We start from the raw sequence: 26293 nt of genomic DNA, 5'->3' as shown, positions 1-26293 counted from the left end.
TACTGAAAGTATGTGAGACACTATTAGATCGAGAATAATCTTTCATGGTTGCCACAACAGTTTAATTTTCAATGACAACTCTCTTCTTCACCACCACCACCACCAGTGTCCGGACTCCAGGGGGGTTCTGCTGAGTCAGAACTCCAAGTCATTGCCCCCTGTCTATCCTGGTTCAGGATAGAGTCCGATCGCCAAAAAAGACTCTGCACTATTCATGGTTATGTCAAACGTAATAAATGCAGTGTTAATTCGGAACAAGTCTCTCCCGATTGAAATGAATTCATGCCATATCTCCAACTTATCCTTGTCCTTCACATCAGTCTTTCTTATCACACTGATAACACAATAAGCCTGAAAATAAAAAAACTGATTAAAGCTGAAATACAAAAACCTGGATTCAAACTCAAGTGGAAAATGGAATCTCCACCTCTCTTAGTTGGAATTGGTCGAAGTTCAAGGAAAACAAATAAAGCAGCCGCAGTGGTTTGAGTTGAGTTGACTATAAAAGGAAGTTCAGCAGCAGCTGTGGACATTCAGTCCAGCACAGAGTCCATGATGAGAAGTCTGGTGTTTCTGCTCTTGGTGGCGGTGGCCAGCGCTCGGATCTACGAGCGCTGTGAATGGGCCAGGGTGCTGAAGGCGCACGGGATGGACGGCTACCGTGGCCACAGTCTGGCCAACTGTGAGTATTGAACCTTCAATGTGCAGATAATGGTTAATACGGATTGCAGATAATATTAGTAATTTGCTGTACATTTGTAATATTATTGTGCAAGATATTCTCAGTTTTAAGGAGCATACCAGCCTACTCATTACATTTCACATTTACTTTTTGGATGTACATGTACTACATATTTGAAAAGCTTGTTGTACCAAAGAATGAAGTTCCATGATATGTTTTCCACCACAAGAGCTTGCCATTAGTTTCCATTTATGTTGGATGGAAATCTATCCTACAATCTTTACCGACGGAAAAGTTGTCATGGAGGTAGCTGGATTTTCTTAAATGGGTTTTGATGCCAAGCGTTGACATTTCAGACAAGAGTCATTTGTAGGTTTCCACGTTTTCTGTAATAAGCAGCTGTTCTGTTTCTTCGTCAGGGGTTTGTCTGAGCAAGTGGGAGTCGAGTTACGACACCATGGCCACCAACCACAACACCGACGGCACAAGCGATTACGGCATTTTCCAGATCAACAGTCGCTGGTGGTGTGACAACGGGGGCACGACAGCCAACGCATGTAACATCAAGTGCAACGGTCAGTGATGAATCACAACAACCCAACACTTTAACTGCAGAGGGACATTTTCTTCCTTTTGTATTACTTGCCATGTTGTCATGAAACTTTTTACCCACGGCCCGGTTGCGTCTGATCTGGCACCAAGCTTTAAAGTTGCAATAATCAGTACAGCGTTCCTAATATTAACAATAAATCAAAATGCTGCTGATCATGGCTCTCCCATAGATCATTCTTGTTAAATCTGCATCTCTAATTGCCTTTGAGTAGTATAATGCCCTTGTACTGCACTTTGGTACTAATGTTTGTAAAAAGCGTTGTATGAATACATTTTACTTTTAAAAGGACAGCATTAAAGATTTGGTGTGATGGGATTTCCAAGTATGCAGTAAAGGCAGAACCACGGTAACATCAATTCACTCAGACGTCATCCTTGCCATAAAAACACTACTTTAGATGACTGCTTTCCATTAAAGAGCCAGCTATTTCCTTCCATGGCTGGTGGAGACCAAATCTGAGCTGAAAAAGAGAAAATATTGGACGCTGCTTCACAAAGTGGATTAAACGCCCATTAGTCCGACAGCCCACTATCTCGGAAAACAAACGCCATTCATCCAAAGGCCTATTGTTTAGAAAATCCATACGCTCACTGTAATGAGCAGAAGTTCATGGCTCATCATTATGCAGAATGATGTCATCAAAACTTACCGATTGCAAAATGTTTTGCACTAGGAGAGGTTGGTCTCGACAAAGGCCATTTATTTAGGCATGAGAAATGGGCTTTTTTTTCAATGGCTTTTTTCAGATTATTAGGGTTTGGTAACAATGGATCATCCGAACAATGTCCCCCAATTGTTACTACGTCGAGATAAACGAGCATCAGCGAGAGCCTAGAGTCCTTTTCTGCCCTACGCAGCTGAACAATCATTGTGATGGAGGTTGTTGGGTCCTGATGCAGCCCAAAAGGAAGATCTCAAAGAAGCACTGTCAACTTGTTAAGCATAGCACTCTTTGTAGTAAAGAAGCAAATCCATTATCAGAACGTATCAAGTCTCGAGGGAAGAGGACTTATGCGGATGGGTGGATGAGAGAAAGTGCTATGGATATAAAGTTATTATGAAGTTATTATTAGAAAGCTTTTGAGAGGCTGGTTTGTTCACTCATCACATAGCGCATTGATAGAAAAATTTACTCGAAACCTGGTAGTAAAGTCATTCATCAGGACATTTATTCGTTGCAAGGAAGGAGCAGAGTCAGAAATTAAATATCCTAGGCTGCTCGCTGAATGAGCGAAGCGCTACCTTTTTAAATACTTATGGTTATCAACACACACAGAGGCCCACATGACGTCTTCATGGCTTTAACCCCCCCCCCCCCCCCCCCCCCCGCCTGTACAGTAGACATACAGATTTCCCTGTCTCAAGACTCTCAGGAGACATGCCACGTTTGTGTGTAAGTTTAAACAAGGGAGAGTTCAATGAGAAGTCTGACTTTAACAGTGAAACAGTCACTGATTAAGAGTAAATATGTTTTTCTTCCAACACACACACACTGTACTCACAGTTATGTTTAATGTCCACATTTTGAATTACCCTTTAAAACCTGTTTTTTTGTCTCACCATAGATCTTCTGAGTAATGATGTCAGCAAGGCGATCAACTGTGCCAAGCGCGTCGTGAGGGATCCCAACGGCATCGGAGCCTGGTGAGACCTGATTATGTGACTGAGATGCTTTCACAATGAAACTGTTTGGCATGCGGAGAGATGGGTGATGTCCCTCTGTCTGGTTTCAGGGTGGCCTGGCGCCATCACTGTCAGAACCGTGACCTGAGCTCCTACGTGTCAGGATGTAATCTCTAACCAACACGTGGAACGGGGATGCCGTCATCGGTTTCCTCAAAGTCTCCCGCCTTTGGAGTGAAATGCAGAAGAAGCTGCAAATGATTCTTATCAAATCAAGACAATAAAGATCTTTACTTTCAATGTATTCAGTCTATCATTTAGATAATGTCAAAAATATAATAAGTGAAAAGAAATGTGGTGATTTTAACTTGTGTCTGTTGTTGGGCTCATTTTCAAACCAGATTGAAATGTTGATTTTTGCTTATGGCAGCAGTTAATAAAACAGGAATGCTAAAGCTATGAAGAGATACTTGTGGGGTTTTTCTTCATATCTTTTTCATGTTTGTCTTTTGGAGGCATGAGGACGACGATGGAAATGAATCTACTTCTCTCTGCTTTTGTTTTTTTTTTAAAAAGAATACAAGTTCATTGAAGAGGCCTCACGTATGAACAGATTCGTTCTCAGATGGCATGTGCATCATAATTAGGAGAACTTCACCAGTATTCTATCGTGTACAAATGAGGACATTCTGTGGTGTACCAGACCTGTCATACGAGTGTTGTACAGATTATCTGACTCTCTGTGGGGGGAACTCCTTGGACATCCCACCATCACCGCTTAATGACAAGCCGCGACCCAAATCGAGAAACATTCTCAACTTCTCAAATGTATTTGATCAAAAGATGGAGCAGTTTGAACCCGAGACGGTATAGATATTGGCCGCGTTTCCCAGATTCGTTAAGACGCTCTTAAGCGCTAAGAGTGTCTTAGGAGCACTGTGAAAGAACCACGTGTTTCCCAGAGTCGTTCTTATCTTAAGACGCTCTTTCACTGAGAATGAAACATAAGATCGGTCTGACCCACTCTTAACAGCCTTCTTAGCGTCAAACGCTCACTGCAGCTGCGTCAGGGAAATTTATATCTGACATTCAAAGGAATACTAAAACCATGCGTAATGATGAATGTGCGCCCACAGCTGCAGAACACTGACGCAAGAAAAATAATAGCATAAAAAGAAAAATAACGATATACAAATAAAGAATTTCCCCTGTGTTCCTGTAGCTACATACATAAAATGAATCAGCATTACTATCACTCATTGCATTTTCACACACATTTGGCATCTGCATAGGAGTTTACATTAGCTAGAAAAACATCAACAACCCTGTGGTATTCCGTAGATATCAGGGAAACTGACAGGTATGACTGAACTCGACTGGTACCTCATCAAGAGAGGCTCCACGTCTAAAGGCGTTGCTGAAGTCCACGCGTGAGAGAAACCACGGCTGCAATACGGCTGAATCTTGCTGCGAACCAACAGCGTCGCCGTGCGCGAAGCCAGATAGTTTACATACATGCATGTGTGCGTCAGCACTTCTTCACTTAATGTGCTGTTGGACCGGGTTGTCCAGTCCAAGGACCGGCTTCCCCGCGTGGAGATCCAACGCCTCGTCACGCTGGTGTCACCACACATCCAGAGGCCAACCCGCTGCAATGTTGCCCTCAGCCTGCGTTTTTACGCAGTGAGGAGCTTCCTGGAGGTGTTGGGGGACGGCACCGGCCTCAGCAAGACATCAGTTTCACGGAGTGTGGCAGCCGTGACACCGATCCTCCTGCGCCATGCCCGCACCACACATCAGAATGCCCACCACACGGGACGAGGTCCGCCAGGTCCACCGTGAATTTCATGTCGTGGCTGGGATCCCCCGGGTGATTGGTGTCGTGGATGGCACACGCGCGCGTAGCATAATTGCAGCTGTGTGTGGGGACCACAGCGTGTTGTGTGTGATTTATGCGCTGGTGTGGGTGATAGTTTCAGCAACACGGCGGTGAACAGCTCCCACTAAGAGCGTCTTAGGAAGCTTCTTTGGCGAGATCTTAAAAGGCAGTTAAGAACGCGTCTGGGAAACACTCGTATCTTTGCGCTCCTTCTCAGCCAAACCTTCTTTCAAGCCTTCTTAAGTCCTTAAGAACGATCGAATCTGGGAAACGCAGCCATTGTGTAACACAATAACAAGTTCAACGATAAACCAAAACGACCAGCTGGAGGCGACGCCAGACAGGAATTATTCCCTTTTACACCAAAAAAGTGCATCTTCAGTACACAAGGTATTACAACATATCTTTAGCCATTTTTAAACAGATGCAACCGCGTTCATGCAAAAACAAAAAGTCCAACAACTAAGAAGTAGTTTCAAAAAGACTCAAATGAGCTAACTTTAACTGACACACTCACTGAATCACTTTACTATGGAAAAAGTCACTGTCTCGAGGAACAGCTTTTCCACAAATTCAAAATAAATTAAACGAGTGCAATTCAAAAGAATTCATGTCTAGGAAAAACGGAACAGTACCTTTACCCTCGAAAGCTAGCATACCTCGGCATGATGAAACACCTGTACATGCTCACTACCAAGATCTTGGCACAGTTTGTTAAAACAGTGGGTGTTCTTTGCACTTCGTCTGATGTTGTTTACCACTTGGATGACATCTTTTAATGTTCTATTAAGCACTGAAACTGTATCCTTTGCTGCCAGGGCCTGTCCATGCAGAAAACAATGGTGCCAAGTTGCATTCAGAGCTTTGTCAAGAATTCTCCTCACGACCCCTGAGTCATGCAGTTGTGATTTTTGTATTTAGTAGGCTGTTTAATTTAATCATCCGAAAAACCCTGAGTCTCCCCCATATCAGGATGTTTTGACCCAAACCTGCCACACACTGCGTTTTTTATTTTTTCATGTAAAGGCCCGCGACCCACTGAAAACAAGTCACTGCTTCAGAGCGTATTTCAGTTGAACTCAACACTGACCCTGGTATTTCTAAAAACCTGCTCACAGTTCAGCTTCTTTAAATCATGTTTTACTATTCAGTATAAGACCAAACACCTCTATGCAGGAATTAAACTCTTGGAAAGCCTTTGAGGACTCAAAGCACATGACTTAAAGGGTCAGATCACACAAGAACATCCTTTACACCAGAACCTCCGGTTCTAAAGAGTGAAGCCAATGTGGAAACATCTGAAACCTGCATTCTCTCTCCTGACCACCAGCGGGCGACTCCTTTGGTTGTATAGAAGTCTATGCTTTGTGTGTTAAAGCTGCATTCTCTCTCCTGACCACCAGCGGGCGACTCCTCTGGTTGTATAGAAGTCTATATAAATGACTCTACTTCTCTCTTGATGTATTCCCTTGGTAAACATTGTAAACATTAGTTTATGTCTCAATCTCTAGTTTCAAGAATACAGCATGATGTTCATTTGGTAAATGATGGTCATTTAGAGGGCGGGCTTACTTGTGATTGACAGGTCGCTACAATGATAGTGTCCGGTCAGGGAGTTGTCCATGTTTTCATCTTACAACTTAAACCAGTGTGTTTTCAGTTCATGAAATCTTTTGTATCATTTTGGTCACAAAAACATTTAGCTTTACAATCAACACTTGAAATGATGAAGGCATTTGCAAATGATGAGGTAGAATAAAATGTAAACCATCCTTTGGTGTTTGGTATTTTGGAAGGTATCCCATAATATAGTACAAGGCTACAAACAATACTAAAAGCTACAAATAATACAACTTAATACAACTTAAATATTAACACTGTGGGTAAATATACAAACACACCACCTTAAAACTATATTGCGAGTTAGAATATTACAATCACAGCGCATGTTAATGGCCATGCTGGGCCACTGACCAATCATATATGTCCACGCCATTTCTCAGGCGCTGCACGTCAAAGAATCCGCCAAGCTCGTCAAACTAAAGATCTGATTTGTTGAATTCATGACAATCAACCACAACGTCCACTCTCAGTGTACTTTAACCTGCAGAGGCTTGAACTGCTTTGCTGACATAGAGACACAGGAGAGAGAAAATGTGATTGGATGAAAGTCTGCTGCCCTGAAAAGCAGTGCTGCACGCTGAAGGCAGAGCAACAGGGGAAGACAGGATGTGCAATGAGAAAAGAGATAAGCTGATAGGGAAAATAATTATAATAGATGTATTTGTATTTTTGTATTTGTGAAATACAATTAAATTATAAAATAGCTATAACTCTGTGATTCTGTTTAGGCCAGCAGAGAAGGCTTTCAAGGCCCTGACGCTCCACCACTGCCGTAAGACCATCTGCTATTAATTGTCAGTCCCTTGATGGAAGTGATTCCCTGCGGCGAGGTCCCAAAATCTGATAGAAAGCCTGAAAACTGATGGTCGTGGAATGACACATTCATGGTGGCAATGATTGAGCGTAAATATATATCATGACCAACTAAGACCTCATTTTCCGCAGCAGCTTCGTGTCTCCAGTTTAACCTCAGCGAGTGTTTTCTGATGCAGAGCACGATCAGAGCTGCTGTTACAGGATGGAAACAAGACTCCCTGAATGAGAGAGAGAGAGAGAGAGAGAGAGAGAGAGAGAGAGAGAGAGAGAGAGAGAGAGAGAGAGAGAGAGAGAGAGAGAGAGAAGGGGGAGCATCTGGCAATGAAGCAGGAATTTAAATGTGTAGTTGCAGTGATCAGAAACTGGCATCATAGAGCCATTAGCAGATGCAAATGAGGGCAGAGCTGGCAGGCTGGTGTGTCTCGTTCTGTCTTTAACACATAAGCACCACACACAGCGCATAGTCACACACACAAAGTCCAACATCTGGACTGGGAACAGTTTGTGCCAAGAATTTGACAGTAGCAACAACACACTGATGATTAAGATATTTTTAGAGTGTAACCAGTAATGGAGCTAAAAATGTAAAATTAGGTCTAGCGGATGGGTCTAGAAGAAAGTCATGGGGTCATTGAAATGGAAAGGGTTCTTCCTTTGGGGAACAGGAACGTGATCAGGACATTTAACTACAGTCAACCATTCCAGTTGAGCAAATCATTTTTAAACCACGAGCATTATGCAGCGCTTTTCAAAGCAGAAGTAATAAAGTGCTTTGTTCTCATTGCCAACTCATCAAATGCTGATGCTCAGTGGTGCCACACCCCCAACCATGACGCTGATGGAGTCAGGGGCAAAGTGTCAGTTTACACATATGGTGTCTTTTCAGATCAACTTCCAGTGTGGATTAACTCAGATTTTAGTGGTTAGGTTTAAGAAAAAGAAATGTGATTTGGGTTAAAATTAAGTTTGTTATGTAAGTGGCGTGCGTCGCAGCTAATAATTAGCATAACCCTGTTAAGATATATAGCAGTGTTTCCCACAAGATTGGTGTAGATCTTTGCAGGGGATGCGGGAGACAGGTGGCTGATCTCCTAATTTCGCTATATATGGTGTATGTTAGGCTAACGTTCGCTAACTATCGTAAATCAAATGAGACGATTTGTCACGGCTCGGCCGTGACTCATGTTCTTTTTTATCTTTTCCTTGTGCCTCTGGTGTCCCCTGTTCGTCTCATTTTGTGAGTGTGTGCCGTGGGCGTGGCATCCGGCAACTGGCCTCATCTCCACACCTGTCTTCGATCATCTCATCAAATCCTCCCTGTTAAAACACCGTGGCTTCCCTACCAGTTGCCAGATTATTTCACCATCTCCAGAGGTGCTTTGACTCCCGGCCTCTCTAGGAATTAGATTACTCTCGTACTTTACATTGTGTTTTGGCTGACTCGCCCCCGTTCCCTGTGCCCAGGATTCCCGTACCTGCACTACAGCTCTGCCGCCGTCGCTCACGCCACCGCTCCGCCTGCACTCCCCTCCTACCCTACCACCTCATCAGTGTTCTGTTAATAAACCCATTACCTTCACCCAACCTTGCCTCCCCGTGTCTGCGTTTGGGTCCAGCCAAAACCAAACTGTTACACAATTAGTGTCGTGGACAGGTCACTACCGAGTTAGTGAGCTGAGGACATGTTGTGAGATTTTGTTGAAGCGATCAAAACGCTCCTACGTTCAGATCTTGCACCTTTTGAATGGCAATGTAAAAGTGTCTTTTTGGTTTTATTGGAGTTACCTTGAGACACTAACATTTTCCCAGAAAGGGTCTGTGAGGCGGGATGGTAACAGACCTGGCAACCTCACTGTGATGGAAAGAGTCATTCAAGTCACTGCTCCTGCTGCTGTTATATAATTGTTCACAAACAATAGTTCCAGCAACTTAAACCCCAAGACAACCATTAAACTGTCCAAGGAAAGACATGGAATGAAATAAAAAGAATTTCCAGGAACTGGAGGGGTCATGGTGGGTGGATTTTTATTTTGGATGCAATCAGGCGGAATGTCGTCATGCTAAGCTAGGCTAACCCCACCCTGACTCTCAGACCTGAGATTCTCATCGATCTTCTCAAAAGGAAAGGAGCATTCCTGTAAAGGTCTCTGTCAGCGCAATTTAAAAGAACACTGACAAACAACGCTGAATATAATCATTTATTTACTCCAGTTCAAGAAATGTACACATATGTTCTCTCAAGGTATAAAATTTGTCTTAAATAAGCAATTGTTCTATTTCATATTCATGTAAATTCTCATTATTTCATTAAAAACCCTTGAAAACGGACAACAATCTGACACCACAAACAACCAAAATCCTCAGAGAGCGAGAAGAGTTAATAGAATAAGCAAAAGCCGTCCAGCAGTTTGCAATCTGACTTTGGGTTCGTTGAGGGCGTGGCTCTTCAGCATTTTCTCCAAAATCATTTTCATCAGCTTTATATCAAACAGCATGAAATGTAATATCTGAATCTGAAAAGTGAGTCAAGGTAAGCACTTGTTGCAAAGTTTGTACAGATGATGAAACACAGAGGAGTAAAGGCTCCGATTGTTGCTTCAGATGCTCAGTTTATTGCTGCTGTTGTTTGTTCATATGTTGCCGTTTCTGTCGCTGCAGCCGCCTGTTGTGCTGTTGGAGGCGCTGCCGGTGTTGCTGGTGTTGTTGTCGTTGTTGCTGATGCCATTATTGCTGTGGTTGCTGCTCCCGTTGTTGTTGCTTTTGCTGCTCTGGAAACGACACACGGTAGTTTCCAGATACCAATAGATCGTGAAAAGAGTTTCCTCAACGGAAAGGTTGAAGCAATCGTCCACTGAGACAACCGATCAGTGCGGGTGAGTTACAGTCTGTTTTTGGTTTGTCTTCTGGACGAAGAGGAAGATGATTATGAACCTGAGGCTGGTGAACAGAGGACCTCTGGGAGAAGGGGGGGAGGGGGGGGGGACAGAGAGAGAGTTAATGTCACAGCTCACAGTTTAGTTTACAGATGTCGCCATTTGTTGCCACAGTGATCACAGGAGACTATTAACCCCCCCTCCCCCCCTCCACCATGTCCATGTTTACTCTATTCCTGAATCAGCTGATGTAATCCAAACTAGACAGCCACTAGCTATCTTGTTCTGGAGCTTTCATCCGCATCATTTGGAGGGTTTTCCTCCGTTGTCACTGAGATAAATCTGGTATAAAATGTGCACGCTCAGCTGCTATTATGAGTTCATCCAGAGCCCTTTCAGAGCTCCTCGTCTGTGTCGGCTTACAAAGTGAACTCCGTCGGCCATAAAGTTGAGAGCTCCAGGTACTGTGAAGTCAGTAAGTGACTTTGAGATGAGATTGTTCCAGAGTTTAATGTCCACTGACATGAAACTGAGAACGTGAACATGGCCTCTGGGAAACGACTGTCAAAAGCTGATACTGCAGACAAAGTGTCCCAAAACAATACGTTTTGTATTAATACATCAAGTTGTTGAATATGAATGTACTAGAAAGAAACACAAGCAGTACTTTAGCCAGTTATACATCCACAAGAATGCGTAAAGAACACTATGAATATAAATTATTAGGTGCTTTTGGAATGTGAGGACGTGATTGGGAGGAAGAGACATGTTTTCTGGAGTGAGGGACATCATTCTGGACATTTTTGTGAGGACATTTTTTGATAGGGAAAAGGTTTTTCCAAAAGGAAAAAAATATTCATGGAAAGCGTGCACAACCTTTGTGAATTGGGCACGTTAGAAAGTTAGAAAGACATTTCTGAAGGGTCATTGTGGGAAGAGGTGACATTCTGCGTTAACAAGCAGGTCTCGCTTCCCCCACTGAGGAATCTTTTGGGGGAAGTGGGGACAGCTTGCGGAAGCTTTCGGACAGTGATGTAATGTTTGCAGAGAGATATTTTGAGGGCGGTGTTCACATTTCCTCCCGAGACCGGACACCGTGGTCTCTAGTGGTCTCAGCTCACCGGCTCCAGTGCGACCCTAAAGTCGTCCAACCTTTTGGTTTCGTTACTTTGACTTTTTTTTTTAATCACGTAGGATAAACCTGTAGTTTACAACTTGACCTCTTCTGTACAACGACCAGGTTCTGATTACATTTATGAAAAATTAGGGCTTTTTTTAGGGCTAAGAAGACCTGGTTTCAGGGTTGAGGTTAGATAAAGGTTTAGGTTTGAGTTAAGGGCTGGGGATGTTTAATGGCAGAGAGGGTCCTCTTAGTGAAGAGGGACCGTGTGTTAATGAGCACTCAGGTCTATACTGATGTCTTTTTCTAACAGACACTGGAAGTATAATGGAGGCTCCCTGCAGAGATCCCTAAACTCCGCCTCCTTCCTCCATTAAAGCCAAATTGACTCGTTAAGCTTGTCTTAATAAAACCCACTCAATAAAAACAAACCGTCTCTGCCGCCTCTTTTCAGCCTCCCGCTGAACAATAAACATCAGCCTCTGGACAAAAAAAGAAAAAGTTAAATTAATGTGGAGAGCCTCCATGCTAATCATTAGCTTCTCCATTAACCCCTCGACACCTCCTCTCTCTTGCGGCATTAATGAGGGAGGCGGGGCCACAATTAGGACCCCCGGCATGCGGAGGCCTGCACAGAAGAAGGTTTTAATTATACATGAAACGCCAGAGTGAAGCGCTCACCCAGCAGGATTGATACTGAATATTAACACGTGCTGCTCCTGCTGCTGCGCCTCAAGGCCTTACCTCAGCGGCCTCAAGGCCTTTCCTCAACAGCCTCAAGGTCTTTCCTTGGCGGCCTCAAGGCCTTTCCTCAACGGCCTCAAGGCCTCTCCTCGGCCGTCCGGCTCATTCTGATTCACAGATTCAGAGCCGCCATGACGGAAATGTCAGAACGAGCAACTAACGTTGTCTGTCTTTCCATTTTGAATCCAGTTAGTTTTGGTCCCTCCTTTCCATTTTAAATAACACATGACAATTTGAATTCCTAATTTTGCCATTAAAGTCCCTCCATTTAATTGTAATTCCTAAATTGCAATCAAAACCTCTTCCAGTCGTTCCCATTCGGATCCTGTGTTAAATTGTTCCCCTTTTCTATTTTAAATCTTTATTATGCAATTTGAATTTTAAAATGTCCTATTTTTCTTAAATTATTTTGAGGGGTGGCTGTGGCTCATGGGGAGAGAGGTCGTCCTGAAACCACAAGGTCGCGGTTTGATCCCGGGTCTCCACACAGCTTGCGTGTTGAAGTGTCCTTGAGCAAGACACTGAACCCAGTGCGCTTCACAGCAGCACACCCATCCTGCTAGGGGTGCAGAAGACCCATTTCATGTATGTAATATGACAAACTAATAAAGTTTGAATCCCTTCATCCAAACATTGTGATTACCTCATTCTTTCCATTGTGAGTCCTCATTGTTCCACCACGAGAATACAAGTGTTGCTCAAGCCAGAAAAACAGACGACAGGATGAACTCTTTGTTTCATTGTTTTACTGTTTCAGCATATTAATGTGTCCATATCTGAAAGTGTTCTTCCTTCAGTGTTTCAGAATTTTCATGTTTCAGTCTGATAATCCTCAGCTCAGTCTTAATTACTTGCCAATAATTAGAAAATCCTGATAATCTGCCGCTTAATCGAGGCTATTCAGCTGACTGACAGCACACGCAGACGCACACACGCACACGCACACGCACACACACACACACACACACACACACACACACACACACACACACACACAGTTACCAGCCTTGTGAATGACTTTGAAGCAGATAATTCTCTGTGTCTCAACATCCACTAATTACCAGCAGCTGAAAAAATGCTGCAAGAGTCTGAATCAGCGCCTCTGGAAATTACAAGATACACACACACACACGCACACGCACACGCGCACACACACACACACACACACACACACACACACACTTCTCAGTCAGCAGTGTGTGGATCTTTGGTCTCGATCAGATAAAAACAGCAGTCTGCTCATTTAAAGGAACAGTGCATCATGTAGTGTAATCCATATCGTCGTCCACAGAACCCGATGAGCGGATTGGATATCAATTTTATCTCTGTGTTCGTCCAAGAAAAGAGAAGAGCGGTGTTTGGACTGAACCTTTTTTTCCTCTGTAGAGCACTGTAGTGGTCTACATAGCATTGTGGTGCTCTACAGATACACCATGGTGGTCTACAGAGCCACTGCGAGTGTTTGTCCAAACTTCCATAATCCATCCAAAAGTTAGACCAGACTTGACTTAAGTGGAGGACCGACCACCTGATACCGAGCCTCCCTTCCTAGAGCCAACATGGCCGTTAACATGGCCACTAACCTGGCCGCTAACATGGCTGCCCACTCAACTTGTATCATGAGTGGGCGGGTTCAAGGCCCCGATGGAGCTATTGTGTGTATTGACACAGTACGTCTACTCAAGTATGGTACTTACTCGACTTACACTGCACGTTTATTCCTCCACAGCGATGGTCATACAAGAGAAGGTGCATTGTCTGTCCATATCTGTTTGTATAATTTAGCATGTGTGTCTGCCTTTCGGAAATATGTTTCCAAGACTGAGCAGAACGTGAGAAGCCATGGAGAAGGAGAAGGAGGAGGAAGAGGAAAAGTAGGAGGAGGAGGGAGAGGAGGAGGAGGAGGAGGAGGAGGAGTGGGAGGAGGAATAGGAGGAGAATGAGGAGGAGGAGGAGGAGGAGGACGGAAGACAGCAACTCAGCCATAAACCCAACATAAATAAATTAGCAAGAAGCTGCACTAGCAGTCAATGCAGCAGGAAGCGAGCGGAACAGTCTGAGGTTCCTGCAATGATTTTAAATGGTTGTTTCAACAGCTGGAAAGCAGCCCGGGAGACACACAAACACACAGACACACACAAACAACACACACGCGCGCACACACACACACACACTGGCTGGCCGCTGCCCTCTCTCTCTCTGGTCCAGCTATAAAAACACATTAGTAATCACTCCTCGACTCTCAGCGGCTCTTTTTGCCCAAACGACTTCCATCCAGCCAATCTGCATAAATCTGCATTAATGGAGATTTTCCCTCCGCAGAAAACAAATGTGCTTTAAAGAAACAAAAAAAAAAGAAAAACGCCTCCTTATCTGTCGGCTTTTAGAGGAAACATCAGCGAGCAGGGACGCACACAACATCCATCACACGCACGCACGCACACACGCACACACACACACGCAAGCACACACACACGCAGCTTCTATTAACAACCGATAAATCACGACAGACGCATCACTACAGCAACAGTCACAAAGAAAACATAATGCGAGTGTTGAACTTGACAAAAAAGAAAATGCAGATTTTGTCCGTAGATTCTGGCGCTGCGTTCACACACAACGTTCCACGCCCAGAGATTTTATACAAAGTCAAATATTCAAAGTCAATGTGAAGACGTGAACAGACGCGAAGGAGGCAAATGACCACGTGGTGTAAACAAGACCCCGCAGGCTGTATTTACACCTATTAGATGTTATTCTGAGCTGCTCCAATGTGAGCATAGCATAGCATAGCATAGCATCGCATCGCACCGATCAGTCAGAACTCCATTAAGAAAACAAGCATTTTAAAAGCTCTTTGCTAGTCGTCTTGCAGGTAAACCATCAATTCAGACTTTTTACAGAAAGTTACCATTTCAGAATCAGTTTATTTCTATTTTGCTGCGTTGCGTCTGGTGTGAACAGAGCATTAGAGCTAGTCGTGGAGCTCGAAGTTTAATCCGTTACCACAAGCTTCCATCCACACTGATTGGTTAGAGTAAACCTTCCACACAGGAAACACAATGTCAGGCTGACTTATGAACTAAAAAGGAGCTTCTTCACTTATTTATTTTTTAGATGCAAAGCTATGATTCAACATAAGTCGAGTATGGCACGATGGAGCGTGAAGCGAGTCCTCCAGCTGTGTTTCAGGAGCTAAGCTCGCCGCATGAGAATGAGGAGGATCGGTTGAGCTCTATGAAATGATGTACCACCATTTAAGGAACATTTGAGTTGTGGGTCCGTGATCAGATCTGCATTGAAATGTTCCCCAGAGGATGAACCTGTGGCGTTCACTTTATCTCCAGCAGGAGGAGCCGCAGGATCCAGACTGCTTCATCACAGCTGGAGACTTCTCTCCTTTCTCTGGGAAAAATAAGCTGGAAAAAGTTCTCGGCTGGAAAACATTTTTACACAGAACGTAGTCTCTGGACTGCTATCTGCCCTGTTGCTACGGCGACCCTGACCTGGATAAGCAGCTGGCAAGCGGAGGATGATGGATGGACGTGTGAACTCCTGAAAGTAAATGTTTTTTAATTTGGTTTTGTTTACAGGCTGTGCAGAGTGAAATCTAACCAATAACCAAACAAGCTGTAATACAACACACACACACACACACACACACACACGTATCACATTAACCATTAACACATACTCCAACAACAAGCGCACGGCCCATCAATCACACTCACACACACTCGTGCAAACACACACAAACACACACACACACACACACACACACACACACAGAGTCGGCTGCATGGCTGAGTTTCAATCAGACGCCAAGAATCCCATCAGCATTCACAACGCACACACGCACACACACACACACACACACACACACACACACACACACACACACACACACAAAGACAGACAGAGAGGACAAGAGAGAGAGAGAGAGAGAGAGAGAGAGAGAGAGAGAGAGAGAGAGAGAGAGAAGAGAGAGAGAGAGAGAGAGAGAGAGAGAGAGAGAGAGAGAGAGAGAGAGAGAGAGAGAGAGAGAGAGAGAGAGAGAGAGAGAGAGAGAGAGAGAGAGAGAGAGAGAGACCTTCTGCTCTGCATTGTTTAAGAGCTTTAAAGCTTCAAACTGCAGCACAGAGTCATTACTGTGTTGTCAGAAGTACTTTACGAGTAATACTTCAGTTACTAATGCTGTGGTTCTGTCCTGAAGTAGTTGAGTTAGTTACTTGAGCAGTTTCTTTGCTAGTTTAGTGAACAAAAGTTTAGGTGTGAGGAAGATTGATAGTACAGTACTTGAATAGTTCAGTGTTTAAGTACTGTGGGGGATTAGTTGTTTAGTAGTTCAGTAATTAAACATATAAGTTGTGAAGGAGTTCCACATTTTAGCAGCCAAGTAGTTTTGTAGTTTACTCGTAGCAGTAACTGAAGCCGTTCCTCGGTAAAGTGGTGGAGTGGCTCAGTGACTCTGTAGTCTAGGAGCTCCTACACGAGACGACACACTGAAAGAGTACATTAGAGACTAAAGCGGCGGCCATGTTTGTTTGCACTACAGCAAAGGTATATCATGTTCCAATATTATTGGGCATATCCGTGATAGGGTAATAGAAGTAGACACACAAATATCTGTATATATATATTTCACTGTTTGTTAAACAGTTTCATCATCTGGTGATGTTGGCACTGTAAACCATCTCCTCGCCTCACTGGGACTCTTCTCTTTCCTCTACCCTGACAGATATTTCATCTTTTTCTCATATTCTGTTTCTGACTGATGTGCACATCATCTCGGCCTAAAAGCAGGTTGTGTTACTACGACAACTGGCTAATGTTAGCAATGTTCGTGCCAATCCTACTCGCAGCTCATCTACACATTTGAGAAAGTGTCTTCAACACTTTTAAAACTAATATTCAACTTAGACGTGCTGGGCACCGTGTTAAAATCTCATCTAACTTGCTTTAATAAGAAAACCCCTCTGGCACAGGGCCAGGGTAAGAAGAATAGAGCGCAGTAGGACCCCAAAAAGACTGAAACCACTGCTTGATTGTGTTTGAACGATGCAACACTGAGACATGGTTATTAATAACAGGGTTTAGAGGCCTCACCTGTCCGTCTTCAGGCCGTCTTCCCCTCCAGCAGCTCTCGGGTGTTCTCGGCGGCCCGCGCCAACCCGTCAGCCATCAGGGCATCCTCCAGACTCCTCCTGGCTTGGTGGACCTTCAACTCCTGCTCCCTACACACACACACACACACACACACACACACACACACACACACACGGTGTTATTATGGCTCCTCTTCGTGCACCTGAAAGATCAGATCTTGCTGAATGTAACAGGACTGAACAGTGAACATAAATAACACAACATCACAGAAAGCATGAACCATCCGCTGGACTGCAATCCTCAAACTCCTCCAGAGGGAACAGAAACTCCAACAACAGCGATAAAATGCTGTCAACAGACTTTAATGCACTGTTGGCCTGAGGCGGTTTTTCCTGCTTTGGTTCCAGTAAAGTGAAACGTTATCCGACACACACACACACATTGATATTTGAGACAAAAAGGGTTCCCCAACTTTGTGTTTGACCCTCGTCCTTTTAACGTGATAATGCTAGATAGTGTGCACAACGTCCGTAGAAACATAGATGTTTCCAGTTTGGTGCAGAACAGTCAACTGCACACAGACCATCTGCCCTTCAGACCCTATCTGCCCACACCCGATGGACCGCAGCGGTCCACTGGATGAGAGGAAGACCCTGCAGCCCAGTGCGAACCGGCCGAGAGGCCTGAAGCCAACTGTGGCTGAACAGCAGCCTCACAAGGTGCAACTACATGAAACCGCGTGACTCACAGTGTGTTGTATTGTTTCTAGGGCTGCAACAACTAATCGATAAAATCGATGATTAAAAAAGTTGGCAACGAATTTCATTATCGATTTGTTGTGTTGCGCGATTATTATGCCACTCAATAGGTCGCGGACATGTTTGAGTCGAGTTGAGACAGAAGGTCCAGGTGCAGCCCGTCGTATCCTCTCGTTTGTTACTCCGGTGGTCGCGTTGCTTGCTACAATAATGTAGCAGCTAGGCTAACTGTTGTCGTTAGCTCGCTAGCAAGTCGTTCATTCCCCGTGTTTGAGCCGCGCTGTTGGGTTAGATAACGTCTTAATGTCTTTTTAAAACACCGCAGTTAAATTAAAGCCGGTATTTCTATATATATAATATAATCTATAATAATATAATAATAATATATAATATTATATATATAATAATTTAATAATATTATATATATAATAATATATAATCTGTTAGCACTGCTAACACTAGCTAACGTTAGCCACCATAAGCTATAGCCTGTCTGTGTCTGTCGCTGTCTGGAGTATTGGGTGTTTCGTGTCTACACACTTCTGCAGTATTTTGCTCTGGATTTGTGTGTTGGTGGGACTGACATCAGCGCCCTGAGGCTCCACCTCAACTGGACCAAACACACTAATGTAGGAAGGAGGCAAGTTGACCTCCGTGGATAAAGCATGTGTTAGGAAGGTGAACTCTTTCAGGTTATGAGAGTTTCTTTCTCTTCGCAGAAGATGACCGACCGCCTTGTGTCCAAACCATCAAACATAAAGAAACACGACAGACAGATTAATAAACAGCCAGAGGTAAAAAGCTATCGAAGTCCAACAAAGAAGGGACGCTTCAAAGATAAATTATTAAAAAATTATGCCGTTTAATATTTTAAGATTTAAGGAATTTAAAAAAAATAATAATACAAAAATAGATGAGGAATAAAGATTGATGGAGGAGAGGAGATAGAGGAAATAAGAGCAAGAGAGGGAGGAGGGAGAAGAGAGGAATGAGAGCGATTTAGGATGACAAGCACATTCAACTGAGGAGAGAGAGGAGGGAAGAGGGAGAGAATTGGAAATTAATGGAGGAGAGAGATAAGAAAAGAAGGAGGAGAAGAGGGAGGGAGGGGAAATAAGAGGAGAGGAGCGACAGGAAGGAAGATCAGGAGGGGGTGAAATGGAAAGAGAGAGAAAGATGGAGAAATGGAAAAAATAAAGGATGGAAAAAGACAAGAATACATTGTTGGAGGGAAGAGGATGATATTCAAGAAAGTAACGGAGGAATGAAATCAATGAAAGAAAAGCATAAGGAAGGAGGAAAGGAAATAACAGGAGGAAAGGTGAAAAGAAACGACTGGAGGGAGGATGGACATCATACAGACGGAGAGGAGGAGATATTAAAAGTATGGAAGAAAGGAAATGACTGCCCGAAAAAGGAATAAGATAAGGAAGGAGGGAAGGAAGGAAATAATGGGAAAGAAGGAAAAAGGAAGGGAGGAATAAATAAGGAGATAAGAACATATAAAAGGGTTCTGAGAAGGATGGAGGGAAGCAGTGAAATAGGAAAAAAGGCGAGGAAGGAGAGAATAAAATGGAAGAGGAAAAAGAAAAAGAGAGAGTAAAGAAGGAGATAAGGAAATATAAAGAGGGACCGAAGAGGACCGGGGAGTGCAGAGTGATGTATTCCAGTGATTCTGCTGTAATGGCTTCGGCCAGCTGTTCTCTGCTCTGTTTTCTACTGGACACACACACACACACACACACACACACACACACAGACACACACACACACAGACACACACACTCAAGTGTATGTGTGGCTCGGTGGCTCGGTGTGTGTCTCCACAGTGCCCCCTCTCGTCAGGTTGCAGTAACTGTCGATGTGTTTTTTAGGGACTCTGATCTGAGGAATGATCTTCTTCTTCTCATCCCTTTTTTTGTTGAAGTATTCAAGCATTTGTTTATAATAAATACAATATAATAAAATAATTGTCACAACAATCGTAGAGTATTCGTCCTGCACGTCCCACGGCTGCCAATCAAATGGAAATTGAAGAAAAGAAGAAAGGAACTCCTCACAGCTGGAATCTTTCCTCCATCAATCATTCATCCAACTTCAGATTGACTTCCTCCCTTCATGCAGCTGTTGGTTTCACTTCATGTCTCTGAAAAGTAAAACTTGCAGTAAAGCGAGTTCCAGACTCAGTCAGTGTGAAACCTCGTGTGTTGAAGTGTCTTTGAATGGGAACACGACACAAAGCTCTTCTTGTACATATTGCGGTACAGTTATTGGAGGACGTCGGCCATTGCTGACAACGGCGCCATCGTGATTGCTGTGCAATGTGGAAAATCAAGACTTTGTATTACACAATCTTGAACTCAATGGCTGTGAATCTAAAAAGCAAAACAAGAAAGTACTGCTACAATCTGTTGCTTTTTTGTCCCCTTCTTCCCATCAGGCACTAGTGGTAATCTATCTGAAAGCTGATTGGATGGGGAGGGTAAATGTGACCTGTAGCTCATGTGCTAATCGGATGCTCCTACAGGTGATCATATTCAGATGACGGCTGATTTGGCGGCAGCTGTTCGGTCCACCTGGACGTTATTCTGAATCCCTCGGTGTGACTGCTTTTCTTCCTCCTCCTCATCCTCCTCATCCACGCTTCAATACTCCTCATCTCTCATTGCCCGTCCGCTCTCTCACTCTCCAACATATTACTCCCACTACCCAGCATGCATCAGAAATCTGCACTCATCGAATCGCTCCGCGTCTGGGTGAGGGAGGCTCCGGCTTCACCCTTCAGGGTTTTGTCAGACGGATGAAAAAATAAGAAATGTTGTTTTTACCCAGCTGACGCGTGTCTGTGATACTAAAACTTTGCTTCTTCACACACAACATTGCTCTGCTCACACATCTCACCACTTTTGAGGAAACACTTTCCAATTTGACAATGATAGCTTTTAAAGCAAAACTAAAATATAGCCTCAAAGTCCACCTGAAGAGTAATGACGCTCAGTCATAATGTTCGAGGATATCAGAGCCGTTAACGTCCCGGGGATTTCAGAGAGAAAATGCATAAACTGCTCACAGGTACTGCCTAACCATCCATCAGCTGTGCGTAAAGAATGGGTTGACGGCCTCGCCATCAGCCGCTCAGATGGTTGGCTTCCAGCTGAAATCCATCTCCTCTGTGATTGGCCGGCAGTGCACGGGAGATTTAAAGGGGTCAACGTTGAGGCGTTGCTGGTATTGGAGCGCTGCTCGGCCTTGGTGGACAGAAGCTCCCTGAACACACGGACAGCCATTGTCGCTCGCAACACAAAAGGTATGAGGTGAGGATGGACTGAACATCTCTTCTCGAGTCTTCCAACCTACAGGAGCAATGTTGGGGTCAAGTCTCTTGCCCAAGGACACGTTGCCACGGGCTCGAGGAGGCAGGGATCGAACCCCCGGTCCTCTGATTGAAGGACGACCTGACGTACCACTGAGACACAGCGTCCCTCGAGACGGGAGCCTCCTAAATGCTGAAGCGTCGCGCTGCAGCAGCATGACTCAGCGATGACCTTGTAATGTCACGCAGGAAAATCTATTAACAGCCCGCGCCGGTCGGACCAGACCAATTGCGGCCTACGGCAGCCAAACCTGAGTGTATTGAATTTAAGAAAGGGAAAACGTTACTGCTGTGATCCTCTTAGATCAACTAAACAACGAAAGACATACAACCTGTTCTTTCATGTCCAAAAAAGGAAACACGCGTAGCGGGAAAACAATGAACTGAGCTTGTGGCCAGAGGGGAGGCTTCCGGAGCCGGTTAGCCAGCATTAGTGCACTGTGTGAGTCAGACTGAACCTCCAGACATGAGCATTATGTCCGAGAGCACCTTTGGTCTCCCGTCGGGGCGCTCGGACACCACCAGGTTCTAAAGCGTCTCGGCGTGTCGCCTGGTGTGTGTGGGGAGGAACTACTGTAACTAACACCTTCTGTGTGGAGCACAGTGGAAATGAAGAAGGCGCCGCTCCTCACCGGATCTGTTCGTCTGTGACGGTGAAGGCCCTGCAGAGCGGCTGGGACGTGTTGAGCCAGATGGCCGGGTTCTTCTCGGCCGCCGCCGTCGTCTGCCCCGTTATCGGAGTGGAGCTCATGTGCAGGGCGCTGGCGATGGCCGACAGCAGGGTGTCATCGCTGGAGTCCGGACCGATGCCTGCAGTGAGAGAGCGAGAGAGAGAGAGAGAGCGAGAACTCAGAGGTCAGAGGTCGGGACAGGAGCACAGGTGTCGTGTTCAGGTCCATGACAGAGACTCACCCTGCAGGCCTTTGGGCAGGTCCATGGTCCGCAGGACTTCCTCCGTGACGTCTGACGGCTGCAGGCCTTTCAGCCTCCTCTCCCAGAACAGCTGCAGGCAGACAGACGGCAGACGCTTCAGTCTAGTTCCCTTCCCTGTTTCCTGATGGGCTCCGGGCCCGAGTCTGCTGCCGCGTTCAGACTCTGTTGACGCCGCTTCACATTAAGAGCGTTCTTTACTTAAATGGTAACCACTTGAAGGCTTTTACTGTGAAGCAGCTATAGAAAGTTTTTCCAGTGGATCAGTTTTAAGTTAAAGGAATCACAATACAACCCCATTACTCACGGCCCCACAGAGTCAACCCAACGGCACTCAAGACTTCCAGGAAATGACAACAATGACAGTGGAGCTCACATGCGCCTCCTCAAAAATGAAACGACACGTTCAGGCAACAGCAGTAATGCGAACGTGGGAATAGCGAGCTTTGTGATTGGTCAGCAGGGGTCTGCATGTGTGGCCTTACGCATCACGTTGTGACGCTCTGTTCCGCTCTAGCGTCACATTGAGACGTGTGAGCGGCTCGATGATTCAATTCAGTTGATTTTATGTCGTCCAAAATCACAAATGAAAATTTGCCTCAGAGGACTTCACAGTCTGTACACATAGACATCCTGTCCCAGGACCTCACATCAGATGAGGAACAACTACCCAAAAGATAGTAAAAAACATTTCACAGGGAAAGGGAAGAAGCCTCCATAGAGCAACAGAGGAGGATCTCTCTCCCCGGATGGACAGAAGGAACAGATGTCATGTGAGCAGGAGGCAGGAGGATACATTGTGTTTTTATATGATGACGAACTTCCAAGGTTAGTGTCAAGTGCACACTGCACACTAGTGCGCTGGACACTAAGTAAGCCAGTCATAGGTTTAGGTGGTTAGGTTTAGGAAAATGTGGTAGTTTGGATTAAAATAAGTGTCTGTCTCATAAAATAAGTAGGTTTTATTAACGGCCTTCATAGAGAACGCAAGTTATACAGACTAAGATGAAATAAGTCAACGTTGGCGTGGTTTCACTCTGGACATAAACGGCGGCCTCTCGTGTCAAAGTCCTGAGTTGGTTTGACCCGTACAGCCCCGCGTCCGTCCTCATGGCGCGTCGGCTCTGAGCGTCTAAAAATGGCGCTGTGGGCGGGGTCACATCGGCCCGAGCGGCGGTATGCTGCCAGTTGGTAGCGGGAACAGGTCGTACGAATAAATTAACCTAAACAGAGCAACTAAACACAGCAACTAAACAAAGCAACTGCATCTCACCTTCTCTCCTCCTCCTCCTCCTCTTCCTCCTCCCCTGTTCTACACTTCCATCCAACCACAATGTTCCCTCTGCCGAACACGCGTGCTGTTTTTCCCATGGCACCTCAGCGCCCTCTAGTGGCCCCTGGTCACCATGACGACCTGCTTCACCCCCAGCGTCTCTTGTGTAACAGCCTGACCTCACCCTCAGGCATTGCCATGGCGACACCAGAATGTGTGTGTGTGTGTGTGTATGTGTGTGTGTATGTGTGTGTGTGTGTAGGTGTGTATGTGTGTGTGTGTGTGTGCGTGTGCGTGTGTGTGTGTGTGTGTGTATGTGTGTGTGTGTGTGTGTGTGTGTGTGTGTGTGTGTGTGTGTGTGTGTGTGTGTGTGTGTGTGTCCGCCTCTCACCTGTCTGGGCTGCTCGCTTGCTCTCTGCAGGTCTGCCTTCACCTTGTTGCCCGGGTGACTCGTAACCTTGGTAACGGGCTGTTTAAAGATGGATGCCGTCTGTCTGATTGGCAGCGCCGTGTTCAGGTCCGGTTTCCCCCCCTGAGGAGACGGAGACAGAGTCTGTGTGTGGGTGACACGTTTCCTTTCCCTTCATTCCCTCCCTTCCCTCCTTTCCTTGTACTTTGCTCCCTTGCGCCCTTCCTCCCCTCCCTCCTTCCTTCCTTCTTTCCTTCCTTCCTTCCTTTCTTCCTCTGTTTTACCTTCTGAATTAAAAGCACAGCGAGTGATAATAAACTCTTAATATGTGTGTTTGTGCTTGTTGACGTGTGTCAAAGGGTTAACTCTAAATTGAGGTTTCACAGACAACAACAGGAAGTGTGTGCGTGTGTGTGTGTGTGTGTGTGTGTGTGTGTGTGTGTGTGTGTATGTGTGTGTGTACTCCTAAGTAATGAGTGTGACGAGCAGCAGCAAAAAAGTTACAGACCATGTCAATATAACTTACACGCACACACACACACACACACACACACACACACACACACACACTAGTTCTGGCCTGTTGAGGGATGGTACTGTGGGTTTCCTCCTTACAGAGGTCAGTCAGGTGTCAGAGTAGAAGGCCTGCAGCGGTGCCCCACAGGCCTGAGAGCCTCTCTGTGACTGCAGGGTGTAAATAATCAAATGGAGGCGGCTGACCTGCAGAACTAATGACGACGTGTTGTGGTTTTCCCCGACCATCGCGGACCAAGAGGTATCACGTTAAATGTAAAAATAGCAGCACTGGTTATGTGAGGGCCAATAATACAAAATGAACTTTGTCGTCTACACAAAGATGCCAACAAGAGGCCGAAGATGCCCGCTGAACGCCACTGTTGACAAGATTTGTCCCTCTACATCGTTGGGAAATGTATTGAACGTCTCACATCCAGGGCACCAGGACCCCCCCCCTCTCCCCCTCACACACTTTCTAAGGTTCTCTGATGTTAGTGGAACGCGACAACGAGCAGGCAAACAGCAGACACGCCTCCTGGAGAGCGACAGTGTGCTTTGTGCCTGCGTAACAAACTGATACAGACATTGAGTCATACCGTCAGGGAACAACATTTGAGCACAGGAGTCTCCAGCCAACGTGCGCCTCGTCAGCAACATTTAGTGAGAGCGGCCGCGGCAGCAGAAGAACCCCTGAATGTGCTGAACTCAGAAAAGATGCATTCTGTTGCTTTGGGAATTCCTCCTCAAAAAGAGCCCACGGGCTGATTTGCGAACTGCAAATGAAACCAAAGGCAAAGAAGACGAGGCCAGCGTTTGCAAACCAAATCTGCGTCCGAACAAATGAGCCCGTATATGATCTCTTAAAAGGCTCACTTTCATTCGCAGTCCTCAAACGCATCTCCTCTGACAGACGTTCTTTGTCTGGCCGTCTCCTGCAGCTCCGAGCGGGTTGGGATCGTTTCATTGCTCATCAAATGTGATTACTCCTAAAAAGCATCGCTCGGAAACTTGTTGTTTCGGAACGGTTTTCCCACTTTGAGACAATCGATGCACAAAAAAGCCCTTTTCCTGCTCGCCAGAGGATGTACACTACTACGGGTAACTACTTTCTGATTGTGGTTGTACTGAACTCTGCAGCCTCAGTGTGCTGCTGTGGGACAGCAGCAGGACTTTCCGCTGGTTTTGAAAGGTTACTATTGGTCATGATGTCTATAAACAGGAAATCTGTGCCTCACGGTCAAACCCTCCTTCTTCCTACTTTCTTTCCTTCACTCCGTTGTGTCCCTACTTTCTTCCTTTGTTATTATCTTAGTCGGGAAATAATTAGCTTGTCCGTGTGCGTGTTAATGTGCATCTGTATATCTGTCCACCACTAATCTTGCATACTGCGGCACTAAACTGCATCATATACATATATTTAAATAAATAAATAAATAAATATATATATATATAAATTAAATGAACACATAAAGAACATAAAGAAATACATATATTAGGGCTTGGCAGTTAATGTGTTTATAACGCATTAACAGCGTTAATTATTTGATCATGCGTTAACTGCATGGTTTTATTTGTTTTGCATTAGGAGGGACTTATTGCTTTAAATCTCTCCAGACGCCGTAGTTCAGACCTGGCGTCTTACAGCTCCCCCAGTCCGGCCCGCGTGAGGTCAATCAATAATGAAAAATAAATAAATAAGATGCACGTTCTGAATGAAATACAACAACATGACTTTTACTTTGAAGTGATTTATGTACGTGCGTGTGCGCTTCCGCAGCCTCACCGACATGCAGTGTTGAGGACTTGCCGACTTGAGCCTGACATGAAAGCATGTATCGTTCTGTAGTTTCTGTTCTCAGCGAGCAGCGATGCTGCCGCGAGCCGCTCCGCCTCACAAAGCACTCACAGGCGGTCAGTCTCTCAGGAGCCTCGCCGCAGGCTCCAAGTCCAGACTG

General features: G+C 45.1%; 2 protein-coding genes across 3 annotated transcripts in view; one reads left to right on the top strand and one right to left on the bottom strand.

The window, feature by feature from the left end:
• Positions 1-539: 539 nt before the first annotated feature.
• lyz (lysozyme) lies at positions 540-3376 on the top strand. The gene is made up of 4 exons (XM_068573871.1): positions 540-682; positions 1102-1257; positions 2861-2939; positions 3029-3376. Exons 1-4 carry the CDS (start codon positions 553-555, stop codon positions 3093-3095), a joined length of 432 nt encoding a protein of 143 aa, XP_068429972.1. The 5' UTR covers positions 540-552; the 3' UTR covers positions 3096-3376.
• A 6449-nt stretch (positions 3377-9825) lies between these two features.
• Positions 9826-26293, bottom strand: part of mbd2 (methyl-CpG binding domain protein 2) — a 22579-nt gene continuing 6111 nt past the window's right edge. Inside the window, exons 3-7 of one of the 2 annotated variants that reach the window (XM_068574479.1) lie at positions 23805-23945; positions 22123-22213; positions 21843-22020; positions 17080-17207; positions 9826-10191 (exon numbers count right to left, since the gene is read on the bottom strand). In XM_068574479.1, the coding sequence (XP_068430580.1) occupies positions 17090-17207; positions 21843-22020; positions 22123-22213; positions 23805-23945 (528 nt within the window). In that variant the 3' untranslated portion in view covers positions 9826-10191; positions 17080-17089. Of the gene's footprint in view, positions 10192-14448; positions 15529-17079; positions 17208-21842; positions 22021-22122; positions 22214-23804; positions 23946-26293 lie in introns of those variants that run through there. The other variant, XM_068574480.1, reaches the window with a different exon arrangement.

Source organism: Clinocottus analis, unplaced genomic scaffold (genome assembly GCF_023055335.1).
Source record: "Clinocottus analis isolate CAN_PGR_092001 unplaced genomic scaffold, fCliAna1.0.p SCAF_13, whole genome shotgun sequence".
NCBI lineage: Eukaryota > Metazoa > Chordata > Actinopteri > Perciformes > Cottidae > Clinocottus > Clinocottus analis.
Note: the sequence above shows the minus strand (reverse complement) of the source record. Positions and strands in the feature narration are given on the sequence as shown.